General features: G+C 43.7%; 1 protein-coding gene across 1 annotated transcript in view; it reads right to left on the bottom strand.

The window, feature by feature from the left end:
* Positions 1 to 11,101, bottom strand: part of LOC147903700 (putative protein phosphatase 2C 59) — a 55,476-nt gene extending 44,375 nt beyond the window's left edge. Inside the window, exons 1-2 of the mRNA XM_087372559.1 lie at positions 10,948 to 11,101; positions 5,305 to 5,364 (exon numbers count right to left, since the gene is read on the bottom strand). Of these exons, the coding sequence (XP_087228685.1) occupies positions 5,305 to 5,345 (41 nt within the window). The 5' untranslated portion in view covers positions 5,346 to 5,364; positions 10,948 to 11,101. The remainder of the gene's footprint in view (positions 1 to 5,304; positions 5,365 to 10,947) is intronic.
* Between the last annotated feature and the right edge of the window lie 3,480 nt (positions 11,102 to 14,581).

Raw genomic sequence — 14,581 nt, 5'->3', positions numbered from 1 at the left:
CCGTACGTCCGTACACGACTGTACGAAAATGGCGTGATCACCGACTGCTGCCTGCGCGCAGCGCCCACGCATGCGCTGCCTGTGTTCCCGCGCTGCTTGCGCGTACGTGCGCGCCGCCTTGCCCTGCTCACAGCTGTAGCAGCTAGCAGCTGCTGTTGCTGTTCGACGCCGCCTTGCCCTGCTCGCAGATCCGCTGCAGCCCGCGCTATTGCCCGCGATACACCCTCGCCGCCCCGCGTTGCTGTCCCGTGCTGCAGCCCTAGCTGCTTGCGCAATGCCAAAGGGGCACAAGTCCCGAGGGGGTAGAGGGAGAGGTAGGCAGGGGTAGGGAGGAAGTGAGGCTCTGATACCAGTTGAAGGTGAAGGAAAAAAAGAAGAAGTACAAGAGGGAGAGGGTGAGAGAGAGGAGAGACACTCAAGATGCGGGTGTGAAGTGATGAGCCACACCACAAACTCTTAAGTTTTATTAGGATTAGGTTTTCCCCCTATGACTGTCTTAAGACAGTCATAGGTGTCATATCTTTAATAAAGGGGTGGCAATGTGCCTTTACCCCAACACAGATTTGTATTAGTCTACTCAAAAAATGGCCTATTTGTCGGTGTGGTTGACTACGACTCTAGCACCTTAGTCTACTAGCATGCTAACATTGCTCTAATGAGGCTCTACATTGCTTAATCTAACAGGCCCAAGTTGGCAGCCTCAATAAAACAAAATAGTGTCAAGTAGCAATAGGAGGGGATCTAGGGAGTGCTAGAACAACTTTGGCCTTAGCACACACATCAGTATCCATTCTGAACAATTGCTATACAAGGCAATGCAATATATATAAGCTTCCTTACACTCATCCTTCTATTTTTCTGAACAATGTCTTCATCCTAGATAGGACCACACAAGAAGTGGTCAACCAGTTTAGCCACCTCAGATATTTGTAGGAAACTTTTTTGAGGGAGAAACACCCCTCACTTGGAGTATCGATATGTTGAAATGGTCACCTCCGCATCTGTAAGCCCCCATATGAGCAAAGCATGGGGGAGGGAGGCCTAGGGCAGAAGATGCCTAGAGAAGAGAGAGGGACGGGGCTGCCACATGGGCAGCACCTCACAGCGAATAGAGGAGGATCCCTATAGGAACAGTACGGGACAGCAGCGTCTCTAAGTACGGATGATGACGCGTGGCTTGTCATGACAAGAGAAATGATTATTTAGTTAATTAATAGTCATTAGAACCTTATTATTGTTAGGCGCCAATTTGATGGTGCAGTTATATGTTTGTATTTATGATCGATCAAGCAGTTTAATAGGAAAGGGAAAGGGTGCATTAGAGTGCATTGAATGGTAGGTACATGGGTCATAGGATAAGGGTAGGTGTAAATGGGAAGATGGAACTTGAGTAATCTCAAGGGACATTAATGAAAGGGTATCACCCTTTCATTGGAAATCTCACGTAGCATTCTCTCTACCACATTGCATTCATCCGTCATCTCTCTCCCACCTTGCATGTAGGTCGAAAAAGAAACAAGTACTCTCACGAGGGCGCTCTTCCCCATTGGAGGGCCAATCGACATTCAAATTCTGCATGCATTGCACACATTTGCATTTTCGAAAAGTGTGGATCTTCACATTTGGTATCAAAGCGGTGACGGGCGACAGTTGCGGACGACGGAAGTCGCAAGAGAAGTTGCAGAAGAGAGGATCACGACCGACCGATCTCCGAGGTTCTGAGACAAGGGATTTTTCTGAAATTTCTGGTCTTGAACGATGAACGGGGTGTCCTCACGAGGTGAATTCCCCCCCCCCCCCCCATGTAAATGTGTTGGGGTAAAGGCACATTGCCACCCCTTTATTAAAGATATGAAACCTATGACTGTCTTAAGACAGTCATAGGGTGAAAAACCTAATCCTAATAAAACCTATGAGTTTGTGGTGTGGCTCATCACTTCACACCCATCTTTTGTGTCACCACTCTCTCTCACTCTCTCCCCCTTGTACTTCTCCCTCTTACCTTCCCTCTCAACTGGTATCAGATCCTACCCCTCCCTCTCCACTCCGTCTACCCACTCCCCCTACCTCTTTGCCCTAGTGGCCAGCAAGGCAGCAGCGCAGGGCAGCACGGGCTGCAGCGGGGCAGTGCGGACAATAGCAAGGGCAGCAGCGCAGTCAGGCAGCGCGTGGTAGCGCATCGCGCAGGCGCACGCGTGGGCGCAGGCATCGCGCCATTTCGCGCGTCGTACTGTACAGTACGGGCGTAGTACGGCCGTCCGTACAGCCGTACGGACACCTTACAGGCGACCGTGCCGTACGAACGCCGCCGTACAGACTGTGACAGGGAGCTGCGTCAGGGATTTTCGACAGGGAGGTGCATTTTTTGTTTTGGATCTGCGTCAGAGGAGTGCATTTCGAAATTTCTCCTTGGATCTGTACCCTGCATAGGTACAGGAGGTACATTTGTACCCTACACAGGTACAAAGGTACAAAAGTACAGCAGGTACATCAGTTTTTCTTTGGGGGAGAAAGAAAAGGAGAGAGAGCACTCTGCTCTTCATTCAGGATCATTTTCAGTTCTCAAAACTGTGTTTTGAAAGTACAGCAAGTACCTTCGTGTCCCTCGTGCTTGAGGTGACTAGTACCACAGTGTGTGGTTGATTGCACAGTTATCTTGTTTCGGGAAGGTAATGCCTTGATTTTGCAGAGGACTTTTATGCTTTTGCTGAGTGCAAATCTCAGCTTTTGGGTGACATTTTCAAAGGGCTTTTGCCTGGAAGTCTATGCTGTGTATGCCTTGAGGCAGTGTGGAGCCAGGGAGCCCACATTGGTCTTGTTTCCGCAGTGTATTGAGTGACATTTCTTGCAGGTCACATTTTGTGTACGACACCTTGGAAAATCTCAGTTGAGCCACGCTTGGCCAGGGCGCATCGAGTTTACTCGGTCCCTAACTGTCCATCGTTGACAGTGCTCAAAAGATTTTCTCTTCAGTGTCTGTACGTTGGGATCTGTGTTGTTATTGTGTACACAGGGCTGTTTATGCATTGCATTGTCAGGTGAAAGTGCCAGGAGAGCGCTACTTTTTGTATGCTACCTCACTTTTGAGGTGTTTTTTTTCACTTGGTACAGGTGTCAAATCAAGGGGCTTTTGCCCAAATTTTGCTTGAGAGCACTTGGGTTAGTGTTTGAGACCTTCAGATGCCTTTTATCCCTTTGGCAGAAGGGTGATTGCTTGGGATTTGTCCCATTTTCTGTTGCAGGTTTGTGACAGGCTGAAGTGTCTGGAGCCTCTTTTACAGTGAACAAAACAGTGTATGACAAGTGGTTTATGCATATAAAATCAGTGCAATACCTCATCTGAGGTGGGAGAAGTGATCAGGACAGCAGTGTTTTATGCTTCATCAGATGATGATGCACTGTTAAAGCACCTGTGGAACAGCTGCAGCATTCTGAAATTACTGTTTTATGCCTATTTGAGCACGGTACAGTGTGTCAGAAGGTACAGTAACTAGAGGGAAATTTACTGTTTTCCTAGATTCTTTTGACAGTAAAAAACAGCACTATTGTGAGTACTTCTGGCTCTTGATAGAGCAGGTTTTTTCTGAGAAATCAGAACTTTATTCAGTCATTTTTTGACTTACAAGGAGTCAGGAACTTTCCTTATCTGATATGGCATCAGGGGGAAGTGAATCTTCAATTCTGAACATAAAGAAATTGGAAGGAGCACACAATTATGCATTATGGGCAGAACAGTGTTTGAATGTACTTCTGCTAAAGAAGATTTCTAAGCCCATAAGGGTGAAGGGTGTCAAGCCATCTAACATGGCAGATGATGAATGGGAAGAGCTTGATTTGTCCGCAAGGGCAGCTATCATGCTTACTATTTCTGATACTCTTGTGTTCAATGTTCAGGCTGAAAAGACCTCTTATGGGAACTTTTCGTCTCACCTTCTGACTGCTTCAAGTTTGCCACCTACAGGTACACATTCTCCAGCTCCTCTTCTTTGCCGAAATACTCAATCATTGCTGCTGTCAACCTTGGCCAGCTTTGGCGAACGTCTTTGGTCTACTTGTCATACCACACTTGAGCCAAACCTTCTAGAAATGTGGGAAGAACACGCATACCAAGAATATGGTTTGCATCACCCAAGTCTTTCATATCAAAAGACTTATGCAGTTGTTTCTTCAAAGCACTAATCTCCTGCTGAGATTTGCTGGCAATCAGCATGTCATCCACATATAGATCAACCCACTACCACGTCTATCATGTCTCTCTCTTCGGATCTCAACTACGTTGTCTCTCTTAGGACTGCTCGACGATGCTATCCGGCTGGAAAACAAACACTAATCACCCTGTGGCTGAACTCCAACTATCACCCTGTGGCTAAACTCCGACTAGGCCTCACAATCTCCTCTATATCATGAGCATCTAATCTCATAGTACACAAGACATGTGAAAGCAAAGTGTCCCTCTGACTCGACGTCCTGCAGGTCGTGGCGGCCCTCTTGGGATGCCCTCAACTCGTCCAGTCCGATGAGAAGAAACGTGAAACTACCCAATCGAGATCCTCAAGCCATGGGGGAGGTGGATCTGGGTGTAGCCAAGCAGGTAGATGAGACCCTCCTCTAAGATCTATAGACAGTGCTCTGTATAAAAGCTGAGTTTCATGGGATTGTATGCCCATTGGCCAAGGATTCTCTAGGGTAGTGAGGGGCGTCTCTGCACGTTCCCTCTCTATCCCAAGAGAGAGCCCAAGATGCCCTACAATGGCTTGTCTACCAAATTCTTACGGCCATTCAACCACAGATACTAGCTAGACACCCAACAATGTCGCTTGCCTTCTTTTGTATCTGTTAGGTGGAGGGCGAAGCGCTCTCCCGAAAGCAAAATCACCAAGAAAAGTGGCACAAACACATAACATCCAAAAACAGCACAAAACTAAACACACTATTGATAACCTAATATGTATTTAAAACCCACTCTTCCTTAACAAGCGAGTAGACTAGTCCTTTTCCAAAGCAACGAGTAGGATAGGTACAACAACAACGCCTCCAACAATGAGGAGCTAAAATCATAAAAGATAAACATAATCCATGCAACATCAAACCTTTGAGAACGATCACACAAATACACATAATTATGGCATATAGGGAGCTAAAATCATGAAAGATAAACATAATCCATGCAACATCAAACCTTTGCAACAATCAAATCAAGACTACACAATTATGATCATATAGATCTTAAACAATATCTTAGACATGCAATACAATGGTGCAAAATAAAGATCTCACAAAGAGGATTAGAGGAGGGTATCAAACCTGAAGCCTCCACCATGACTATCAAACATTTCATCAGTCATTCTCCTACAAGACAGCTACCTGAAACATAACAATGGCTATGCTATTTAGAATCCTTTTGAATACCTAGTTTTAATTTAATATCAACAATCTAAATTGAAAACTAGTGGTCGAACTTTCCACTTTGCGATCTTTCTAAAAATATGCTTGAGAAATTGCTGAAAATGCTATCTTTGCAAATCTAAAGTTAGTGATATTGCGCGCAATTTGTCATTCTTGAATATAAGTATGCTAGTACTATCACTTCAAAAGATAATTATTGTGTGTGTGTGTGTGTGTGTGTGTGTTCATTATTGAGTTTGTTATTGGGCACTTTGGACTATATGGAAGGACAGAAATCATCAAGTCTCAGGTGATTCCACCTTCTCCAATTTTCACTTTTCTGCATGTCACTACGACAATCGTTTTATGATTGTCTATGTGCTTGACAGATAGATTATCCTACTTACTTGTCTTATCGGATGTAAATGCATGTTCCTTTTCTCAAAACTGCTTATTGTAATATAAAGTTGCATGGATTTCACCCAAAAAAAGTGTGTGGTATCGAAACTTGCCGTCTATGATACGGATGTGAACATATACATACATGCGAACACATACATACATACATAGATACATATATATATATATACATACATACATACATATGCACATATACATACATGCGAACACATACATACATACATAGATACATATATATATATATATATATATATATACATACATACATACATATATACATATGTACGTATATTTATATATACATACATACATTGGCCCATGGGTCATGGATGGTGTGTTAGCCTCATTGCAAAAGCCATAGAAAGACGTATTTCAAATGTATTGGATTTGCTGAAGATAAGGGGTTTGAAGCATAGTTACGGGAAACGGAAACGGAAACGAAAACGGCAAGGGGGGAAACGGAAACGTTTCGGGATTTTTTGAAAGGGCTGAAATGGGGAAACACCACGTCAGCAAGGGGCTTTTACGAGAGGGAAAAGGAGCCACCATTTAGTACTCACATTTGAGAATACATGAAGAAAGACAACATTAAAGTTCAACCAATGATCAATCATCAATGCCAAATTCCAATACATTATAAACTATAGTATATACACCACATGTGTCATGCATTTACAATTTGCATAATGACTCAAGAGTAACAAAATGGCATTGCAAAATTCCAAGTTCCATCTCAGCCTCCAGGACAAAAATGAAAGAGTACATACTACAAAGGTAAAAAGCCCAAAAAGTGTAGGCCCTAAGCCTTGGCCCATAAGACCTATACATCAACATCTGGCGGATCTATGGGATCCTCTTCAACCTCAACCTCCTCCTCTGGCATGGAATCATCATCATCATCATCAGTACCATTGGTCCCATCTGGTCTATGAAAACCAATATACTTGTCATGTGTATACTCCTGTCTCAATCCACATGTGTATACGCAATCCACAAAACCTGCATCTCCACTTACGAGCTCCTCCTTTTTTCCTCAAGTTCAACTTGTTGCCACCAATAATCCGACTGCGTGACTTCGCTCACGGTGCCTCTCTCAGCCATGGCGAGAACAAGGCAAGCATGCAAGTTACGGACGCTACAGCACAAACATGCAATTCAAATCTGAAAATTGGAACTTGAAAGAGGAGGGTAGGATGGGTCAAGACTCAAGAGTCAAGATTAAAAATAAATTCAGAAATGAGAGCTTACCTTCACACGAGATCAAAGGGGCCTTTGGGCCTGCGCACCGTGGAGGACAAGAGTGAAGAGAGGGCTGAAGGCTGAGGGCACTTGAGCCTTGAGCCTTGGGCACTCGGGAGGACACGGCTTGAGGCTTGAGGCTTGAGCCTTGGGCACTGGAGAGGACACAAAACGGGCAGCAGAAAGCAAGGAAGGAGCGACGAACAGGCGGCGACAAAAGTGACGGGCTGCGCAGGAATTTTTTTGTTTTGTCAGGGTTTGCAGGCAGAAACGTTTCCCACAGAAACGCCGTTTCTGTTCCAGATCAACCCCGAAACACCGTTTCGCCTATTTTTTCTCCTGAAACGCACGTTTCCCGTAACTATGCGGACAAAAGATAAATTATTGAAAAATGAAGAAACGGATAACCATGGGGATGAAGGTCTACTATGCTCAGCCCCGGCCAAAGTGACTTCAGTCATCATAGAGGAGCTTGAGGATCAACGAAAAGGGGAACCTCAATCGTTTCCCACAATGTTCTTATCCTATGGCTAAAAAGGTCTTGATCCTAGCAAAAGACAAATCACCTTGCATCACCAACTATGAACACAAATCATCCTAATTTGGAAGATATGCCTGGATACTACAACCACTTAATCTCCCTTCAACATGCGCACACAAGTAGATAGACGACACTTTCGAACACTAAAATGTACAGCCAAAAGGTCTCATTTATAGATGTAGAAACAAAGTACAAAACCTGTCCAAATATGTACCAACACCTGCAGCATATGTTGGCTGAGGTAACCACCCTAAATGGCATTGTATGCTGCACCATCTTTTTGCAAAATCCTCATGAACTGTCGTGTGCCTCTGTAGTAGCTTCAGGAGCTGCTCTAGGCTGAGCCGTTGCTGCTGCACTCATGCACTCTTCCTACATTTGAATGCTGATCCCACTCATCACCATGTGATGTGCTGGCGATATCATTACTACTACTACTACGATCCTGGTCATCCCTCTCCGTCCATCTCTTGCATCCATATCATAGTGGTAAGTTCTGATCTCTCTCTCTCTCTCTCTCTCTCTCTCTCTCTCATAGCGGTTACAGGTGACGATGGGGTCCAGGATGATCCGATGTAAGCCCTCAGTCCCACATGAGATAGTACAGGCAGAGTTCACCATGACACCTCTCAGGTTGATGCCATTTCAGACAGTGACTTTCATCCACAGAGTCTGGGACTTACCCCATTGGAGACTTCCAAGGTTGGCCTTAGAGTCATCCAGACGACTAGCAGAGAGCGGGGCAGACACATGGTATGCACGCATATCCACTTGGTTTGCTAGGCACGGTATGGACAAGCTTCGCCCCTTTCAATACAACATGGATGCGCCTCTTGAGTCGATCCCGCAAGATGAGATCAACCGTATCATACGGTTAGACCTCCTCCAGCTTCATACATCCCCGACTTGGAGGGAGGACCAGGAGCTCCCCACCAAGACCCAATTTTATCGCGACCACTTCCTGAGAGTATCAAAGGAGGGATTCATCATCAGACCCCAATATCTCGAGGACAAAGGAGTCTCCCATGTACTGAGGATTGCCATTGGTCGGAGGTGGGTCCATCCCATCAGTTGAGGATCGAGATAGGGAGAGCAGCAGGTATACCCAGAGAGCAACGGGTCTACACGCTATGCACGCTGGGGGCAGTTGAGACATAGGAGCAGCCTGCTACGAGATATGGGGGCGCTACCACTATCTCTATCGGGAGGGGAGTAGTCACGACTGATCCACTTCCATGACCAAGTCTGTATCGGGCTTTATCTGATGGAGATACCTCAACACAGTGAGACACTTCTACGACAGATCAAAGAGCAACAAAGGATGGCCAGACCACCACAGGATATAGAGAATGACCAGGCACAACGACACGTCACAGACTTCTATACATTTGAGTCAGCCTCAGAACACAGTGGAGTGGAGGAGGAGCTAGCCGACATGAGAGCAGTCTGGATGAGCAGCCGGCACAGTACCACCGAGAGAGGGACGCAGAGACCACATGCGCGACAGAGAGTCCCAGAGTACAATCTATTGAGGTCCGACCTATCACAGCTTTCCTTAGGTGGGACCGACAGAGACAAGGGGTCACTCTAGACATAGCTCAAAGAGTCCAGAAAGCGAGGAGACCGCATCCCCCACCACAGCGCGAGACAACTCGACGGACACAGATACAAGACATCTTCGCAGCCCCCAGAGAGCCATCACTATACCAGGCTTCGGTTTCTAATTCTGTTCTGAGTCCCACTGCCGATACTGACTTGTTTTTCAGTTTGTTCCTGGTACTAGATAGATTGATCTGGCCCACTATGCAGTTGCAGTTGACTATTTCTATTCATGATTATGACTTTGTTAGCATAGATTACTATAGTACTCAACAAGGGTCCTAGTGTGCCCTTTGCTTCAGCCCACCGAGGCTTGTATGAGTTCACTTTTCTGTGTACTTTGTCCCATAGGCCCGTGAGGTCTCCCGTGGACGTTAATATTTCTTTCTTTCTTTCTTTCTTTCTCTCTCTCTATATCTATCTATCTGTCTATCTATCTATATACACATACACATACACATATATAATGTATACATATGCATATACATACATACATACGTATGTACCGTACGTGCGTGTGTGTGTGTGGGTGTAACAATTAAGAATTTCACCAAAAAAAGTGTGTAACAATTAAGACCATAGCAAAATAGCCATTGATCTCCAACATGGCCACAATGTATGCTTATGCAAGTGAAGAGAAGTCACTTCAGCTACTTTCGTGTAGAGGCTTTCCCTGACCTGTTCTATTGCTTTTTGCATGCTTTAATGGTCCGTTGCCAAGAGGTTAAGTCTCCTCCTTAATATGACATGAAATTATTAATATCCGTTGGAGACCCAACAGGATATACAATTCGCTTTCCTTGTTGTTTTTGTTCTCAATTTTAAGGTGTGTGCTGTGTTGTGTCGTCGTTGACTGCACTGCTTTTGAGAGACAGATGTATACTAGATGATAATCGGCATGTTAAAGCAAAACCATCCATGCACGCACAAGATTAAAACCAGAAACTCCGTCATTCATAGCAGTACCTCCTCTTGGCTATCCTTGTTATTCTTCTGTTGAAGTTGAAATGCAGGGTTTTTGTTTTCAAGTGAGAGAATGATGTGAATCCAGGACGTGCAGAAATATCCTCTTAAAGCAAAACAAAACTCCCTCATCACTCATGCCAGATGGAGGCGTTACGTTGGTTTGCTCTAAGCAGCATGCTTATCCGTGGGTCTGAAATTGATCCCCAGTTTCTTTATAGCTTGGTCTGTTTCTCTATGTTACTTCAGCCAGTTATTTGTAAAGGGGATTTTCGTCAGCCGTTCTGTGGCTTTTGCCATCCTTTGATGGGCCTTGGTCTACAGGGTATCCACAAGTGGAGGACGAACGTTCCAGTTATGAATCAGGATTTTAAGGCGGGGTTTATCCTCCATTGTCTGGGCAGCCGGTTTTTTTCACGTGGTAGACGAGATCATTTTTCTTTTCATTCTCTTTTTCAGGAAATGCTATGTATACACTCTCTAACTGACTTTATAAGACAAATAGGAGAGAATTCGGGCTTAGGATAAATGCTTGTTATAACTGCGATCGGGGGGATCTCTATCTAGCATGTATAGGTCCAGGACACGCAGCTCGAACAGCTACCGAGATACTTCCGGAGACCAAAGGCAGGGCGTGCATGCCTAGCGTGAAGCTTGAGCAACATTTTTCGCTGAGCATTCAGGTTCAGGTGAAAGAATCTGAGAAGGCTTGAGGAAGCGGGAGCAAACGAACAGCAAAACACGAAGAGATGCTGGAAGCGATCAAAATGGGAGTGATGATCGGAGAGGAGAAGACGTACCAGAGCAAAAATTGAAGAGCTCGCAAGGATCGCTAACATTCCACAAGCTTTGAATGAGCAGCAGCATCGGATCAGCTCCTCCTCTCTACCTTGCCTTTCTACCTTCCCCTCCAAAAGTTCAAACCTAAGTGTTCCTCATTTCTTTCTTTCCTTACTTTTAATCGTGCCTTGTACGCTTTGGGGAAAATGCCCCCTCTTAGTCAAACTCCATGAGAGTGACAATCAAGTCACTTTTTGAGACTCTAGTGACCCCACTCTAGAAGCTTTTCCGCTCTCACGGGTGCAATGGCAGTGGCCGCTCTCTGTAGAAGTAGGCAACGCTGCCCAATCCGATAGATACCCAACTGCGTTGCGGGATGAGTCTGGCCATCCTGGTGGTACGTTCAAAATGGCATTCTCACGCACACCTGGGCACACGCACCCCATGTTCGTGACTCACACCATCAAAGTCGTTGGGAGGGCTCGGAGGCTCAATCTGGGCCGGCTAATCAAGCCCTCTATAAATGCTCATGTGTTTGAAACTTCCACATGCGCCCATCACATCTACTTTGATGGCCAGTAGAAGCCATTGGTCAACCTTTACCCTATGTCAAAGTAACTCGCAACTTCATCGCTCATCACTTTTACATCGGGTAAAGGCCTCCGCATGGCCTCTACCTACTCCAAGAAGCACATGAGCCCCTTGCGAGCCCTCAACACAAGGGGCTCTATCCTTGTCTTTGTTGGGGTCTCAATTGGACTTTCGACCTAAATTGATTTCTTGGACTTTGGGCATAAATTAATTGTTATTGCACAAGGGTCTCATGGACTTGTAACTACAAGGACAAGCAATGCTAATTAAATCTCTCTCTCTCTCTCTCTCTCTCTCTCTCTCTCTCTCTCTCTCTCTCTCTCTCTCTCTCTCTCTCTCTCTCTCTCTCTCTCCACACACACACACACACACATCTTTTCATGGCCATTATAGCATCAACAAATAATTGAACACTCTAAAGCTACAGCATGTCACACTGTCTTCATCAATTCAGCACATAGTCTAGCAATAATAAGGCCAAAAAAATATGTACTACATGGGTGGGGGGGAGTTGTTACATTGATTTAAGCACCCCCCTTTGTAGTTTTTATGAAGCCCCTACAACTACCATGCAAATCTAAATGTAGAAAATGACCATTTTGAAAACAAAGAGAAGACATAATAGAGCACACCACACGCATATCCAGCGTGACCTATAAATGTACATCTATTAAGGGAAACAAAATCTTATGTACAAATGGGTCTTAGTAGTTCCCCTTTAGTTGGAGGTCTCATGTCTATGATACATGGATTTTTCTAAATTTTACCCTCTCAGTATAATTGGCTATAGGAGTATTGAAGAGCTATATAAAATGCTTTGATATTGAGTACCGTGGCAAATTGGTGGCTAAAAATGAAAGGACACAAGGAGGTATAAGAGTTGCTTTGATACCTTGTAAAAAATCATGAGAGAGAAGACATGGCAGAGCACACAACAAAACATACCTCGGGCATCACCTTCAATAATATATATATTAAGGAAAACAAAACTCTATATATAAGTCAAACTTGGTGATAGTAGGTAACCTCAACCCACAGATCGCATAATTTACCTATTCAAACACATCACATTGATCATTGACCTTTATTTAATGACAACAAATTTTGTTTTTGTGGTGGATAATTACTCTACTTTGAGATGCATCCAAGTACTACAAGCAATGTGACGTCTCTCGATAAGTAGGAAACTCCTTGCTAACCAACTACATTTCATTACAAGTAAATTGATTTGGGAAGCCTTCTAGAGGTGTGGGCCTAGTTTAAACTAAGGCACTTTGAGACAATTTGATCTTACAGGAAAATAATTACTCTTTATATATATTATTTGTCATTTTGTATGTCCCATAGAGTTTATAAGTGATCAAGCATAGTCTATTTACAATTCAGTTGTTATCAAGTTGGTGTAAGGAATTGATCCACAAAACAAGGGAGAGTTTGATTCCTTGCAACAATATCCCACATCAAATCAATTTTAAGAAAGCATTTCCTTGTAGCTTTAGAGGTATGGCAATAAGATGAGGAAATGGCATAGTGTTTTGATCCATAGTATCTAAAGCGAGGCACCTGTTATTCTTGGATGTGCAATGGCTTGTTCAGCCATCACCATTGCTTGCAACATGTGTTCTTTTAAAGGTTCTTATTTAGCACTCAATGCACTAGCTGTACTGTGCTAAAATTATTGAAAAGTTGCCATGATTTGCTTTGATAGCTTGATCACATATTCATGAGTGTGATTATAAAAGTAGAGCACAGTACTTGAGAAACAAAGTAAGCTATAACATATTTTGTGTCTACTTGAAATACTTTTGATGTATTCATGGTATTAGATGACCTAAATGATTGACTTTGTCACATTTAATGTGATCCTCAAAATATATGTCATATTACTTACTAAATGTTGAACTTAAGTGCTAGATCTCTAAAAAGCTTGGGTGCTAGATCCATAAAATATAATGATATTTGAAACTTATGATTGTTATGTCATCATGTGTTGTCTGCATGTTGAAGTTCAATGATATTGAAATTCAGGTTGTCTATAGATTGGAGTCCACTGATATTGAGAACAAAAATTGAGAATGCCAAACATGACAATTATGCTGATAAATCAAGAAGATGCAAGTTACTCAATACTTCTTAGAAGCACTACCTTCCTAAATAACCATTAAATAAATTTGCCATTGCGACAATCAAATACAAAATTATCAATCTTTGCATTGTTGTTGAGAACCTTTTCTTCGGGGTTCAACCTTGTTCTTGAAGTCGTGTCCTCATGGTACCAATGGTTCATCCTTGATCTATTTTGGTTTTCTCAGTCCATCTTGGAATGTGGATCCTCACAAGGTGCCAGTGAGATGGGAATGCTTGGGAAGAGAGATTAGGTCAAGAAGTTGGATTTCTATAGACTAAGGTAATCAGTCAAAGTAAGGTAATGTGGATCCTCACTTGATGGGAATGCATGAGATTGGGATGGGGGTAGTTATGCTCAAGTATGTTTGTCTCAATCTCTACTTGTGAGCTTGCAAGCTCAAATGGTGTATCTTCCTTGATTTCATCTCATGGTTTAAGCTCCATCAGGCCCAAAGATCCAAGCAAACAAGTGAGTCACATCTTCAAGTGCAATTACATTAACGCACTCGCAAACCTCAAGCACGATCACATTCAAATATGGCACACATTAGTCAAATATGGCACATAGTAGTCATTGATACTATAATGCACTAGATACCTCCCCCTACTATAGCCAAATCCAAGGGGCATATTTCCACAACACAACTACCTAAAGATCCTTGAAGTCACTACAAGACATACACCACTTTTCAAACAAACATTTTGGCACAAAATACATTGAATTTTGCTTCCTAAGTGTCGAAACATCGGTATACACATTGGTATGTCTGTCGGAAGAGCCTTGTTGGTATATGCATCGAGCCCCGATAGAGCCTGACAATGTCGGTCTATGCATCTGGCATTGACACTATGCTCCTTTTTTTTGGGGGGGGTACAAAAGATTGGGGCTTGTTATAGCCGCATTTTGCCCCACTACAATTGAAAATCAAAATTAGT

The sequence above is a fragment of the Dipteris shenzhenensis genome, chromosome 3 (assembly GCF_047967505.1).
Source record: "Dipteris shenzhenensis isolate YYH24624 ecotype China chromosome 3, Dip_SZ_1.0, whole genome shotgun sequence".
Lineage (NCBI taxonomy): Eukaryota > Viridiplantae > Streptophyta > Polypodiopsida > Gleicheniales > Dipteridaceae > Dipteris > Dipteris shenzhenensis.
This window is presented reverse-complemented; position numbering and strand designations above follow the sequence as displayed.